Source organism: Brachionichthys hirsutus, unplaced genomic scaffold, assembly GCF_040956055.1.
Source record: "Brachionichthys hirsutus isolate HB-005 unplaced genomic scaffold, CSIRO-AGI_Bhir_v1 contig_698, whole genome shotgun sequence".
Lineage (NCBI taxonomy): Eukaryota > Metazoa > Chordata > Actinopteri > Lophiiformes > Brachionichthyidae > Brachionichthys > Brachionichthys hirsutus.
In genome coordinates this window covers 54,878-70,012 of record NW_027180377.1, presented here as the reverse complement: position 1 = coordinate 70,012, position 15,135 = coordinate 54,878, and the positions used below count along the sequence as shown (strand labels likewise).

At 38.5% G+C, this 15,135-nt stretch overlaps 1 protein-coding gene across 1 annotated transcript in view; it reads left to right on the top strand.

Moving 5' to 3' along the window:
* The window catches only part of LOC137914282 (serine-rich coiled-coil domain-containing protein 1-like), a 79,145-nt gene that overhangs the window by 26,321 nt on the left and 37,689 nt on the right, over window positions 1–15,135 (top strand). The window contains exons 7-8 of the mRNA XM_068757887.1: window positions 5,263–5,340; window positions 13,022–13,099. Coding sequence (XP_068613988.1) covers window positions 5,263–5,340; window positions 13,022–13,099 — 156 coding nt within the window. The remainder of the gene's footprint in view (window positions 1–5,262; window positions 5,341–13,021; window positions 13,100–15,135) is intronic.

Below are 15,135 nucleotides of genomic sequence, written 5' to 3'. Positions count from 1 at the left end.
TGTTCTCTAACTCTTCAGTTGTCTTTGCTACGCTAAGTAGAAAAAGGAAAGTTGACAGTGAAGGCCGCCGCTTCCAGGAAAGGTTTAAAGCTGAAATAGCTGCCTAATTTGCCATGATAGTGTTTCCTTCTTAATACTAATACATGTAAATTCTAATACAAATGACAAGCTATCTGGGAGCAATTGTGCTGATTAATCGAAGGAGCTCAAATACAGGCTGAATATGTAGGTGAGGCAGCCAAATGAATGGCACACTGGTCTATTTTGGTTGGCATCACAAAGCACCTAAATATGTTGCTCTTTTGTAATCAGAGCGTGTTGGTTATTACACAGAGTTGTGTTTTACAGAGTTTCTCTATGTTTCTGCTGGATTCTCTGAGAACTTGTATTGTTATGTTAAATACAGCTTCAGTAGAATCAAATATTTGGAAATTGTAATGTAGTGTACATGGGTGCCTGACCAAATTTAACAGTATAATAAGACCCATACTCACAAATTTGAATTTGTGAAAAGACCTTTAAAAATGTAGCCAGACCTTCTTTAACATGCCGCCGTTAGTGCCTCTAAACTAAGATAAAAGCTAGCTGTGAATTACAGCCCACAGAGGAATATGTTTGGCTTTCTCCCTGCCTCTTTACTGTTTCACTTCTCTGTTTTTCTCCTCCCAGGGCCAGTGTGGGAGAGACATGAGACATGGAAATGATAAAAATGATAATTAGTCGAGAGAAACATAAACTAGAGTGGTGATGGAGAGACTAATGGAAGTGCAAGAGAGAGAGAGACTACACAGCAGCAGATCATGAATATGAAAGAAGATACTTTGCCCTCTTTGCTTGCTCTGCTGTGTCATTAACTTGCAAATTCTGTTACCCTCCATCAGAGGATGTTATCCATTCTTCAGCGGGGGGAGGGTGACTCTGCATGTCTTGATGCATTGAACATTTGCCTGACCTTCTCATATTGAGCCCCATTGTTTTGTTCTTTGCTTATATTTACCTAACCTTTGGGGCCCTTTAATTTCTATTTTCTTGCCAGTGGTAACTTTGTGTGTAACACATAACACTTTACAGTTCTATCATCCACAAAGCAACTGAAAAGATTTAGAATTTTTTTCCAACTGTTCACGGCTTGTCCAGGGTGTAGCCCACCTCTGGCCCGTAGACAGGTGGAACTTTGGATAAGCGGCCATGAAGATGAATGAAATAGTGAAGGAGTCTGTTGTTGAAATATCTGAAATCGTTTCTTGATAGAAATGAAGAAAGATGAGATGAGAGAGTATTCAAACAATCTTTCAAAAATCTTTCAAGTGCAACAGCTTTAAAAAGAGCTAACTTATTGGCACAGGATGCACAGTCACAGCTCGCTGCTGCTGTTCACAGTGCATCTTGTTAGTCTTTGCAGCCGATGAATCAACTGATATTGGTGGCAATACCTATGCAGAGAAGAATGCATGTTACTGGTTACAGAAGAAATGCTTACACACGGTGTTTGCATGGTTTTGATGCATGTTCCTAAAATGACATGGGAAGACGAGAACAACGTGAAGACGATATCCTGCTTTGTTAATATGAATCACGCCCAAATTACCACATCATGCTCAAATTACCACAACTTAAATTTACAAGAAAACAACTCGGTGTCATTTGGCAGCAGCTCATACTCTATACTCCTGTTCCAGTAATGAATCAAGTTCAGGGTGAGAGAGATACGTCCTCCATTGCTGAATTCAATAAAAATCTCATTGGATACATTTACAATCATTTTAACATCTGCAACCTTTTAAAACAACTTCTTCATCTCCACAAATTGCATCTGTTGATCTGCTAGCAAATGGATGAAGGGAAAGGTTTACAAGACAGTGGTGAGGCCAGCCATGATGGACGGCTTAGAGACGGTGTCTCTGAGGAAAAGACAGGAGGCGGAGCGAGAAGTGGCAGAAATTAAGATGCTGAGGTTCTCCTTGGGAGTGACCATGTTGGATAGGATTAGAAATGAGACAATAAGAGGGACAGTGAAGGTTAGACGTTTTGGAGATAAGGTCAGAGAGACCAGACTTTCATGGTTTGGACAGACAGGGACTATATCAGTAGAAGGATGCTGAGGATGGAACTGCCAGGGAACAGGGTGAGAGGTCAACCCAGGAGAAGATACATGGACGTAGTGAAGGAGTACATGAGAGTGGCTGGTGTTGGTGAGGACGATGCAAAGGACAGGGTGAAGTGGAGAACGTTGATTTGCTGTAAATTCCGATATTTATTGCTTATAGTATTTCTCAAAGTAGCGCATTTTGGACTGTTGCAGACGCTCCGTCCTTCACTGATTAATGCATCTTGCAGCAGATTACCCTGTTGGCTGCACAGAGAAACATTTTCAAAATGTCACTTTCCATGTGTTCATTCATGTTGCCTGACACGGTGATCCCCATTTATCAATGTCAAACACCGATTCCAGCATAAATGTGATGCTCCCATTTGTTACGAAATAAACTCACGGCATGTGGGCAGGGTTGTGCTCCATTGGCACTTGCACTGTCAGGCCCAGTTAGCTTGCGCCACTTGTAGCCACTTTGTTCGGCTCACTGACCTTTACCTCCCAGCGACTGCTTGACTGAGGGCAGCTGTATATTCCTGCTATATCTGCTAAATATTTTCAACAATTTATTGTTGTTAGAAGAAAAGCTACAGATACAATAACATTTATTTCAGACAGCGGAATTTATCGCTGTAGTAATTGTTACGCCAACATCTGGCAAAGCTTGAGTTAAAGATGATGGAGCCTGGAGCAGTGTTACAGAAGCAAGCGGTAAGGATTATGTTTCAGGTTAACAGCAAAAACAGCAGATACAGAAGGTGGTTAATGTGCTATCGCTCAAAATCAATACAATTTTGGGTGAGCTTCAACTAAAGTCTGCAGTTTTATTTGAACACAATAAACTAAAGCCAAAAACATTAACCTGTGCAACAGAAATGTCTGATCAGAGGTGGAAAATCTAATTTACTTATTGAGCATTTAGATGACCAAAGATGACCCACATTGCTCTGATAACTACTAACTCAAATTTATACTGGAAATAATCTCTTCCAAGAAAATGCCACACACATTATTGCTTGCCTGTTGTAATGCCAAAGTTTTACAAACTAAGTAAAGAAAACCACGCCAAGGTTACTTTGAATTTGTGGTGAAATACAAAAAGAAACAAGGATATGGAGGAGGCGGCCGGTATAGAAAGACTAACTTGGTATAGAAAGGCAGCACAATTTTGGCATTGCAAAGCTGGACAAAAGCTGAGTTTTCATCAAGATTGACAGATTTATGTTGGTGATTGCATTGAGGTGTCACAGGTGGGATTATGAATATCAGGCACCGGAGATGATGTAACTAAATTGTAAGATAAAAAAAGTAAGACTATGGATGATAACCTGGATTTTGAAACCAGATCTTGAAAAACCTGAGACTTGGTGGACTGCCAGAGGGCATAGACCGACAACACCCACGCCCCATGTTAAAAAGAAGTCACTTTAATTAAATCACTCTCAATTGATTTATTGGTGCTATTGGCAAGGAATACTATGACTCGTCTATCCTCAATTGTTGTTCAGACAAATGAGGGACCATAAAGCACCACCGAGAACACTAAGAAGGAGGTTTCCAACCTTCAAGAACCAATTTTTGTTGTTGCACAGGCTAAAAAAAACATGTGGTGTAAGGCTATGCGATTATTTAAAAAAGTACAACCCTACAAAATAAGGAATACACCAACTGAGGAAACACTTTGACCTGGTCTCTTAGCGTTGACATCGCACATGATTTACGTTTCACCCTGTGAAGTCTCACAGGGTGACGATTTTAATACTTTAGGAAGGAGTAAGAACCCATCGTTGATGTATACAAGAAAATATTTACGCATATCAAGATCTCAGCTTACTTTACGTAAAGAAATACTGTATAATGGTTATGGAAAAAACATTCACAAGGGAAGTACCCAGTCAATGGATAAACAGATGTTTTCATGCCTCCCATTAAAGTCTAAACAGATAATAACTTTGCACTTTATCAATTATGCTAAGAATTTATATTTGACAGATGTTTGTTTTCCATCCGTAAGAATTGGTCTACATCCTCTTGTATAATGTAGCGTCTGCTAAAACAAGAGGAATATTTTCGAGTTTCTTTCTCTCTTTCTCTATATTGGATTGTGTTTGAAATAGGAATAAAAATACTGTGGGGGGAAGAAAGAAAGTGAATAACAGGATATTGCTGACGGTGCTACCTTTCAGTTAAAAGCCAAATGTCAGTGAAAAATAGTGGGCAATATCATACCTGGAGTTATCTGAAGGTTTTCTTGATTAAATTGTTTGTGAATGTGATTAAAGAGGTCTATTAAACTACAAAACATGCTTTCTTTTCTCAGACCATTCATCATCTGTGGACATTTAGCCTAAGGGTGGTGCAAGTCATTAAATCCAGGGGATGTGGGCAGCTTTGTCTATTCTTAAATCTGAAAGGCTTTTAGTGAACCTCTTGCAATTGTGTATACAGTTGTGTGTTAAGGCTTGTGGGTCAGGGGTGACCTTAAAGATAATGCATGTGTGAGTGTGAGGGAGGGAGCGAGAGCGAGAGAGAGAGAAAGATAATTGATCACTGTTGGCATATTACCATAGACCACCTGTAATTCTGATGGGGAGGTATATTCTTCAAAACGTCAGCCAATAAACCATCAAATTAATGCTTTGCATAGATTTAGTCCCTGAAGATTTTCCCAGGGCTTCTTTCATAATGTTGACTGTGAGTCAAAAATATGTACCAACAACCACCATCTAAGTCTAAATATCATTAAGATTTTGAGATTTTAGTACCTTTTGATATTTATGCATGTATGTGTTTTTTTTTCTTTCCATTTCTGTTGTTAAAAATTGGATTTCATAACTCAAAAACTAGTCAGTAGCTTTTCCATGAAACTTTATACACACACCTTTCATGTAGGGCAGGGAAAATGTTCAATCATTTGTATTTTATCACTAAGTGCTACGACTAGCCTGTTATGCGTTGGGCTTTTTTTTGCATCATCATGATAATACTTCACTCAGAATTGGATTCCTAAATGCTAGTAAACATCAAATTGCCTTCTGCTGGAGGGCCCAAGACCTTCAGTCATTTTCATTTTAGTAATCAGCCTTTATTTCCTTTTTGAAACAGACCCATAGTCCAGAAACCAGAGTATTTCATGTTATGTTTATCCTTCTCTCTCTCTCTCTCTGCAGAGCAACGAAGCAAGTCCTGCCAGCAGCCTCCAGTCCCTACCCATTAGCCCTTGCACTGAAAAGTCCCTTCCGTTTAAGGTGAGCAGACCAGTTGAAGTTGCTTTATAGGTGTGTGCGCGCAGCACTGAACTTGTGTGTTTGTGTTTGAGAGAAACCAAACTTTTACGCGGTGGCTCGGACTTGCTTTTCATTCAATAACATATCCATCTGTCAAGAGGCTTCTTGCTAGTCTTTCAAATTAGGGGAGTTCAAGGCCCGTATCTGCCAAGAAATTCTAGAATGAGGCTGAATGGTTGAAGTTCAAACCATTTCAGGGTTGTCCTTACGGATGATTGTCTGATTGATCGGCGGACGACAGTGCTTTAAATTCAAGCGGGACGCAAAATGTGTATATCTGCATAATTTAGTCTGCTCTCAAAAGATTCTATAAGCTTGACTTTACATGTTATGCATTAATCCTTGTGTATATGTGATTTATTGGGGAACTTTGATGCATATTGTTTACAGCCATCTGCAAGTCTTTAATTCTTTGTGTTTATAATTGCAGGAATGCGACATTTCCTCAACATGGCTGTTTTGTGTGAATAACCTTACATACATTTTCAATTGACAATTTGCATACTTGGATGTTCTGGGCAGTCGATGGTTCAGTATAATGTGAGCGTAACGGTTACATGCTATTAATATTTAGAAATGCTGATCACACACGTGAGTCAGATAGAATAAGATGAAATAAAAAGACCGCCAAGCTCAAATGCTACACCTAACTATTGTCATAACTTTGCACACAACATTTATGAGTAGCTTAGTTGTTCTGCTTCAAGGAAACTTCCAATAAAACGATACAGCCCCACAGCTGCTGTTTACAGCTACATTATTAAAAGAGACCAGCAGCCTATTTGAGAAAAAAATAAATAAAACTATTTAACTTCCATTAATCATTGTTTGTTAGAATAATGAACATCCTTTTTTTGTTCCCCACACCAGCTTCTAGGAATTTTAAAGTGACCCTATAGGGAGAAAGTGATGAAAAGACAGAGAGGTAGGGGCACCGATGGGCCCTATATACCCCCCTCTGTCAACTTAGTCCATCAAAGCTGTGAGCTCTAGATGCGATTCCTTAATCTCTGCAGGTGTGTGACTCTGCAGGAAGTGTGTTTCTGTGTGTGTTTGTGTGCAAGGCTTTACCAAGGGAGGGCTTTTGTCAAGCCTTTCTCTGGGATTTAGTTGGGTGGCAGCAGAGTTCTTGTTAGACTGTTAGAGTGAAGAGGAGTGGAAGGGATGAGACTGTGTTTTATTGAACTGAAAGCAGAGTCTGATGTTTTTTCTTCCCCAACTTTCCAGACAATATTGTCCAATTAAAGATAACACAATCCAGTATTGACATAGTGTAAACAATTATTGAGTTTATGGCTGTTTACTGAATATTTGTGCATGTACATGTTTTTTGTTACACATTGGGAGAAGGGGGGGGGGGGGGGGGCAGACAGAGACTGTTTATCTGAGTGTATGCTCCCTTTATTGACCTACATGGAGTATTGTGGCAGCTGGATAATAAGGAATTATTCCAAATGTAGTGAGGAGCGCAGCATGCAGACGGCGGTTTTGGCTCCAACTCTCCCATGAAGGAATGATAGACAAGAAGATGGACCGACTGGGAGGGGGGGGGGCACGGAGAGGGAAAACAAATCAGGTCAAGGTTTTGATTAAACAGTCTGAATATAAAGACTTTGCATGTAACCCATAAACAAATCAATGACAAAATATTCAATAATTCAGTCACACAAACGGAACTAAAGGCTGGACTTTCTCTGGCGGTGAATAAATATGTGCTGCTGTGTACAGATCCTACTCTAATGAATGTCAGGGTTGAGGATCTTACTGTGTTACGTTCTTACAAATGAGTTTTGAGAACTTTCTTGAGAATAGGAATATATACTGTACGAGAGGCGGGGTTGCACCCTGGACAAGCCGTCAGTTCATTGCAGGGCCACATACAGACAGCCTCAGGGAGAACATACAAACTCCTCACCTTCTTGCTGTGAGGAAACGCGCCACCACTGTGCCACCGTGCTGCCCGCATGAGAACATGATTATAAAACATTATTGATGATTTTCAAAAAATAAATCTCAAATCTGTGCACTAGATTAATAGAATATTAATATGCCAAAGTTATTAATACACAATCAACTGCAGGCCTGTAAGCAGATCAATGTATCTTGTGGCTTTTCAAATGTATTGCTTATTTATAATTCATTCTAATTATCTTGAGCCTCTCCTTTTTGATGCAATGTGGTTCAGTAGGAGCTTGTGACAGCGGCTTTGAGATTCATATAAAGAGTAGATACAAAGCAGCAAGAGTTGAGGTTAGACAGCAGATGGAAACAGGTAGATGAAGTATACAAGTGAGTCTGTGTATATATTTAGAAGAGAAAGAAGGAGGTGGAAAGAAAAGGCTAACCTTTTGATAGAGCTTGAGGCAAGGGAAAAAAAATTGTAATGCTGAGAATAGGATATCCCTGTACTTGACTGAAAGATACCGGTAGATTGAGAAATTGAAATGTGAGGGAATTAGGGAGAAAGAGATTGGAAACAAGTGTGCATGCTACAGTTGATGTGCATTCAGACAATGCATTGAATTCAATGACATTAAAAATGATTACTCACTAATGGAACTAAACAAATTAGCATAGGAGTGCAAGAGCTGAACATGAGCGGAAAAAGGAGGGGGGAGTGTGAGGAAGTAGAGGGGACGAATGGGGCGAGGAAAAACAGGGTTGTAAGGAGGGGCAAGAAGAAGAGAATTTCTCCTGGCGCTCCAGAAAACGACTGCGGGTGTAAAAATAATCTACGGTATCCACTTGAGAGGCTGCAGTGTCACAGTGCGCCCTAGTTTAATCTAGACTCAGTGCATATGACATGATTTTTGTTCGATTGTGTCCCAGTTGAAGTGCTCTACTGTATTTTAGAAGGCAGAAGTAAAAATGTAACATGATGTGTTGCCAGAAATGTGTTCAGATCTTTTGCTAATTTAAAAAACAGCAACTTATGTTTCTAATTATTATTTGTATACATTTGTTTTCAGCTGGCAAGAGAAACCTTTTTAAAAGTGAAATGTTCATCACTGTTTCTGCAAAAGCAACAAAACGACAGGGTTGTAAAGATTCCAGAAAAAGGTTTTGTGGGGATTCTAAAAATAATCCTGATAACTAAATATCATGTTTTAATTTATTTTACAGACATGTACAAACATGTAGAAATTGGCATTGTAGAAAAGCCCAGAGCACCAAATAGACTATTGTCTACGTCATCTGTCTTCTCTCATCTTTGTTTTTTTGTTTTTTTGCGTCTCATTTAAGATAATCTTGTCTCCTGACTCGATTTCAAGCTGCAAAGCAAGGATGTCCAGATTTCCCATATCCTGGCAAAAAGTGCATTAGTGTGTGAAAAGTGTTTGATTCCATGACGGTTCTGCCTTGAATTCCATATGTTCTAGTAAATTCAAGTTCCTTCATGTTCGTGTTTCTGAGATAAAAGTCACCGAGATGAAACGGAAACGCTTAATGATGAAATGTGAATAGGCGGCGTCGGTGTTAAAAAATTAATTACACAAGGATGGCACCTCAAAAAATTAATTACACCTAGATTCTAAAAGTCAGTTTAATCTGATGCTGTTGCACAATGACTGATCTGCTGCATTGTACTTGGTCAGTTATTGTCTTGTCATGTCAAAAGCTTTGTTCAAATATTGAAAAATAATAATAATCTGGGACAAGTGCTGACTAAAGGATGCCACAACCAGTGGAAAGACTATTGACACCAGAATTAGTCATATAAAATAGATAAATGTTACTTCTCCCATAATAGTTTCGCTATTTACTGTAAAATATCTTAACTCGTATCAGAATTATTTTAGAAGATATGCATTGTCCACCAGTATGAATAGACCTGGGTAGGATTAGTCAAATGGGTTTTTTAAATTTCAAAAGATTTGTAATCCAGGGAGAACAGAAAATTAATCCTACTTCAACAATCCAAGTATTCAATCTGGGATCTGACACTTTTCTTTTTCAGATCCAAGACGTAGGTAACGGCTGTCTTTGTGCCACCAGGATCCAGTCTTTTGGAGTTTTTACAACAGCGTTTGATTTGTCTGTGGGTTCCTATCTCTGCGACATGAAATGCAACAGAACTAGTCAATGTCTTTGCATTTGTTTAACCTAATTTTTAGTGCTTGTGCTATACTTAATGTCCCCCAGTGATAATTCTTCACAAGGCAGCTCAGTTCTACCTTGAGGCCTGTGATGTCACTTTTCTTTTTCAAACAAACTTGCATGTTGCAGAATTTGTGCGACAGGCTGTCTAACTGTTGTCAGCTTTGCTGCCTTATTATTGCTGATCATGAGACATGACATGGTGTTCAATTTATGCGTAATGCCTACAGCATTGCAGCTCCTCATGCTCATGTCCAGAGACTCTTTTCTTTTCTTTTTAAAACTTCTGAATCATGGATACTTATGAAGATAATAGATGTATACATTTTGACGTTAGATTTTACCGACATCTGATTTAAATCATAAAGACACTTGGTAAAAGGTCATGATTTTCATGATACTTTCACAAAGGCATGATAACACATCCGTGTTTGCAAATTGCATTTTTTTTATCACCTCTTGTCTTTTTTCTTTTTTAACACGTATGCTGTTTCCCTCGCCCTCCCCTGTCAGTTTGCATAAATGGCACGCCATTGAGTTAGGCAGACGTACACACGATAAAGCAGTAGATAAACACAGACAAAGCAGCAAATAAAGACAGACTTCCATACCAACATTTGGAAATGTAAGGCTGGCTGAGTGTGCACAGGTTTGTTTGTGTGCACGTCTTTTAGAAGACTTATTCGCTTTAGGTGCTTTAGTGCATTTTTTCCCAGCAGAGAACTCATATAATCACAGCACACACTGGTGTGGTGATGGAGGCCATGTCCACATGTTGATGTCATTTCATCTGAAACTGTGTAAAAACTACAGTGTGTGTATGATATACTTTGTGTACAAAGTACTGATAGAATGTGTTTCCTTTTAGATCTTCTAATCAACTTTGCTTTTAGTTAAGCTACATTAAACCAAATGTGCTTGCTCTTTTGAAACAGCTGCTGAAAACACTAGAACTGCCTCCCTTTGGGCTTAAGACCTTTAAATAGCAGCTACAATCTGTCTGTGTCCATCTGTCCGAGCACACAAACATACATTCTTCTTGTATATGAGGTTATTATACCATTTTAAATCTCTTAAAACCTTTAAAGCTGTCTAAATCGGTAACAGGAACAATGGATTTTATTATGTTGTTATTCTTCACACCACTTTATCCAATTTCAAGTAATAGGCCATTTGGTAAATTGAAGGAAAATGGTGTAGAAATAATATCCAAAAAGAAATTCTCAAAAGTGTTTCTTTTTCTTTTTTTCCAAAATAAGACGAAGGCAATCATTTCTTCTAACAAGGTAAATTTCAATTCATTTCCATAGGCTCTCCAACTTGCTGCTGATTTTAGACAGAGTGGCCTCAACTTTTATACAAAATGGATGCACTCCAATGGCTTCCATCAGATTGATCCCCTCTGAGGCCATGCCAATCGTATTAGAAATGAATTTGAATACCCTACTTTCCCTCCACAGCCTTTTCCATTCAATTCAGACGAGAGATTGGTTGGAATGCCACCTTAATGGGTGACCAAATGCACATTGTTGTGCCTCTTTCAACGATAAAGCTAAACCTATTTTCAGGTTTAATGCTTTCCACGTTGTAAGAGGTAAAGCAACTTTGCAAAGGTATTTTGTCCAATTGACAGTTAGATACCTTCGCTCTTTTTTTGTCGGCCATACGCTGAGGTCAAGTGAGCGTCCCTTGTTTCTTCTCATAGAACTTTGCATAGCTGAGATGAATCATACTCCCTCACCGTCTTTTTAATTACCTTTCATTATTTCTCACAAAAGCATTATGCGCTCAAGCTCTGACCTGCAACATCCACACTCAATGAAGTTGACTTGGTTTTTGTCATAAGGCAGTTCTGTACACGCACACACACACACACACACTGGACAAAAATGACTGTTTTTAACTCATCTGGAACAGACTTTGGTCCTATTCAGATGAGATTAATTTTAGAGGATGACTAATTGACACAGCATGTTGTCGCTTTTTCAGCCTATCCAAATCTCATGTTAATAATATCTATGCTCTCTCTGTGCATTTGGTAGAAATAAGTATTGCTATTTCTAGTACTGCTGTTTATGTGAACCCAAGTTGCATTGTTATGTTAGAAATCATTGAAAAAGTGGTGCAGTGCTCAATTCTAAGGGATAATGCCCATGATCCTTTTTCTGTTTGGCTTGTACGATCATGAAACAGATATTTATTTCACTGCCAAGCTATTTTTTCCCAAATATTTTAAATTATATCAATAGAATAAGAGTGTAGTCATTTTAATCCACCTTCACATGTGGCCTCTCAGAACAGGTATGAACACCTTTTACTCTTTGGGTGGCCAGACGAGGTTGAGGTTTGTCTGGAACTTAATCTGAATGATGATATTATTTGTTTTGAATTTGTATTGACAGATAATCTCTGTGATTCATGACGTGTTTTTATTATTTTTATTTTTTGAACTGAATCATTTTCTTAGAGCTGATACGTTTCTTATTCCTTATTTTGACAGTGTTATTAATGACTTTATTCTTAAACTGTTCACTTTTCTGATTAGAGTTGGTGTGATGATCCGATGTTTGCATCAGAGAGGTCATTAAAAGGACGGTTGTCGTGGCGATATGGTTCCCTGTGGTCTCCGTCTTACTCTTTTTCTGTCCTTTAGCTAGATGGCTCCCTGTGGTCTCAGACCATCATGCTCTGCCTCAGGCCCTCTCTGTCCTCTCCTTCCCGCTACCTTCCCCCCCCCCCCTCCCTCTTTTTCTTTTGGTCTTATGTTCTTCAATAGGTAATACCCAACCGTCCATCTGTTTGTCCTTTGGTTCTCTCCATTTATCACTCCTTCTGCTGTTCACACATTTCTTTCATCTGTTTCTCTGTTTTTTTTTCTTTCCTTCTTGCAGTGCCAGTCTTTGTGCATGAGTCTTATCTGTAGGTTTTTCAATTGAGTTCAATATTTAAATGAAAACTGATCAACTAAGTTGATGGTCCAACTTGAGCTGGTTGTTTGACAGTCTGGGTAAGGTCTGAGGAGGACTTCACAATAATTCACAATAGAAATCTGGTTGGAAGATTTTTTTTTCTGTATTCACTTCAGTGTTTTTGTCATTTTAAATATTTTTATTTAAGAAAAGCAATCACAGCAAAATTATACTTTGTGAACACCAAATACATTTTGCTGTAAGACATTTTTATTTTGTTGCTGCTGTGTAAAATTAAGGTTATTTTACTTCATATTACTATTAGCATTATTATTATTCTCCTCCCTCTTCGTTGTTGCTCCTCTCAGTCTTCTCTACAGTAACGTTCCCTGGCCAAACAAGGTCATATACTCTGGGGCTCCTCAATAGAACACATTAGTAGTGCAAGGAAGAGATCAAAATCCTGCATGCACCACACGACAACTTTATTATACTCACACACAATAACAAGAAAGAAACCAAATGCTCATAAATGGACATAAAACACTTGCATTTACACATAAACCTTCAAAATGGCTTCATGGATACATTGTGCCCTCTGTAATGTGTAACACACCATCTCTTTTGTTGTTCAGGACCCCAACAGAGAAGAGGCCTTGCTGCAACAACTGAAAGAGAAAGATGAAATCATTCACAGACTCCAGAGTGAACTGGTAAGGTCCACTGATAGGTACAAATATGAATGCAATACAAAATGAAAATGTTTTCTGCACTGTCACTGTGTGTACCATTTGTGTAGACTAAATAATTGTGATTACCGGTACTTTTAATCATTGCACCAAATCAACCTTTTCCAGGGACGGTGCTTAATTTGTCTAAATGACTTAATTTTATCATCTCACTCTCACTCAATATTATGCTGATAAGATAAAAGCAAGAGAGAAGAGCAAGCTGACCACAGAGAGTAAAATTATGTAATAAAAATACAAGTAGTAAAATTAACCATATTTATACAGGATGTGCAGTGTTGGAAAATTAAAAACATGTCCAGTAAAACATAATGCTTTTGCAGTCTTTGCAGCTGCTAAAAAGAGAAGCAATTCACACTGAAACTTTGATAAATGGGAGGTTTGCACCCCTAATGTTATCTCTGTCAGTTTCTTTTTCTTGCTCTCTATTTTTTTAAAAATTAAAATGAATAATTGAGATATCTTTGAATGCTTTTAGAATTCTGTATTTATTTTATGCCTATAAATTTAAAACGAATGGCCTTTGAAGCACTTTTCTTTTAATTTCCCCTGCAAGAATTAAATAATGTTTCTTTCATAGAAAGTTTAAAACCACTTCAAAGTAAGTTTTACTCTTGTTAATAAATTAACAATCTCATGTTGATCTACATACAGCAGAGGGTGGAGTGATAGGAAGGAGAAAAATCCGGGGTGGGGGGGGGGGGGGGGGGGGCATTAAATGTTGAATACCTTTATGGATGGCTCAAAGTCACAAATCACACAATGAATATGTCACAACTTGGCACCAGGGATCCCATTTTAATCTCATTTGTTAGCTTAAGCATCCTGCTTAGTATATTAGCAAAGATGAGAAGCACCGAGTTATTTCCATGGTTGCATATTTGGAATTGCCAAATCATACTCATGAATTGTATGATTTTTACATTCAAAGAGTATTGTGTTGTCTAACCCGTCTCAATTGTTGGATTATCTGCAAAAATGCTCCATTTGGCAACATTGTTTGTCATCTACAAGTCTTTAATGCTCTATCAAAGCAGTGTAGTGCAGACATTATGCCAGGCCTTAGCGGGCTAATGTGCCAGCTTTATGACACTGCTGTGAGATGTCACTGACTTGATGCTCATTTGGCATCTGTTTGTTTGATCGCGTTCTGGCACTCTCATTTTTCAATCTAATTTTTCTCACTCGGCCTTTATCTCACGCTCGCTCTCCTTTGTCTCTTGTCCTCTTTCGACTGTGATAACACACTGTCCCCCCCTCCTCCGTCAGCAGCACCTCACTGTCATCCTCTCTCCTCTGTCTGCCTATATTCAGCATTGTGTGCACATAATGCGGAGTTCCAGGCAAATTTGTATTCATACTCAGCCTTACCTGAGGACTTAAAAAGGCCACCCAAGCAGCCTCTCCATGAAACACTGCTGGGTCCAGACTTACCCACTATTTACACTTTGAGATTGTCCCTTATCTGATGATGCCCTCTTCAAAAATGGAGCTGTATTCGTTAATCTGACAAAAATGTGCTCTGAAGATCGCTGTGTAACACAATCTACACATGGACACAAAAATAACTTGTTAATTGCAGAGTTTATTATTGTATTTATCTATTTATCTCACCCTGCTGTCTCTGAGGACATGACTGATTGTGCTGAACAGTATCTTACCTTTATCAACGTTTAACATTTATAAGAAGAATTAGACGTTTCCCATGGTAGCAAGTTTATTTTTTTATTTTTTTTAATGATTTATTTGTATTAGTATTATAAGTCGGGGACTATTTCCAACTGTAGCTTTGGAGCAGTAGAGAGTATTTATTTCAGAATATGATCTACATGAGAGTCAATCAAAATAAACTGCAGTTGTCATGGCAATGGAAGAGCATTTCAGCCTCTGCAGCTGTGTGGCTTATTGAAGTGTTTTTAAATGTTTTTGTAACATAATAAAGGCTACGTCTGATAGGAATGAGATATAATATCGGGCCACACCAGAGACATAAAGCACAC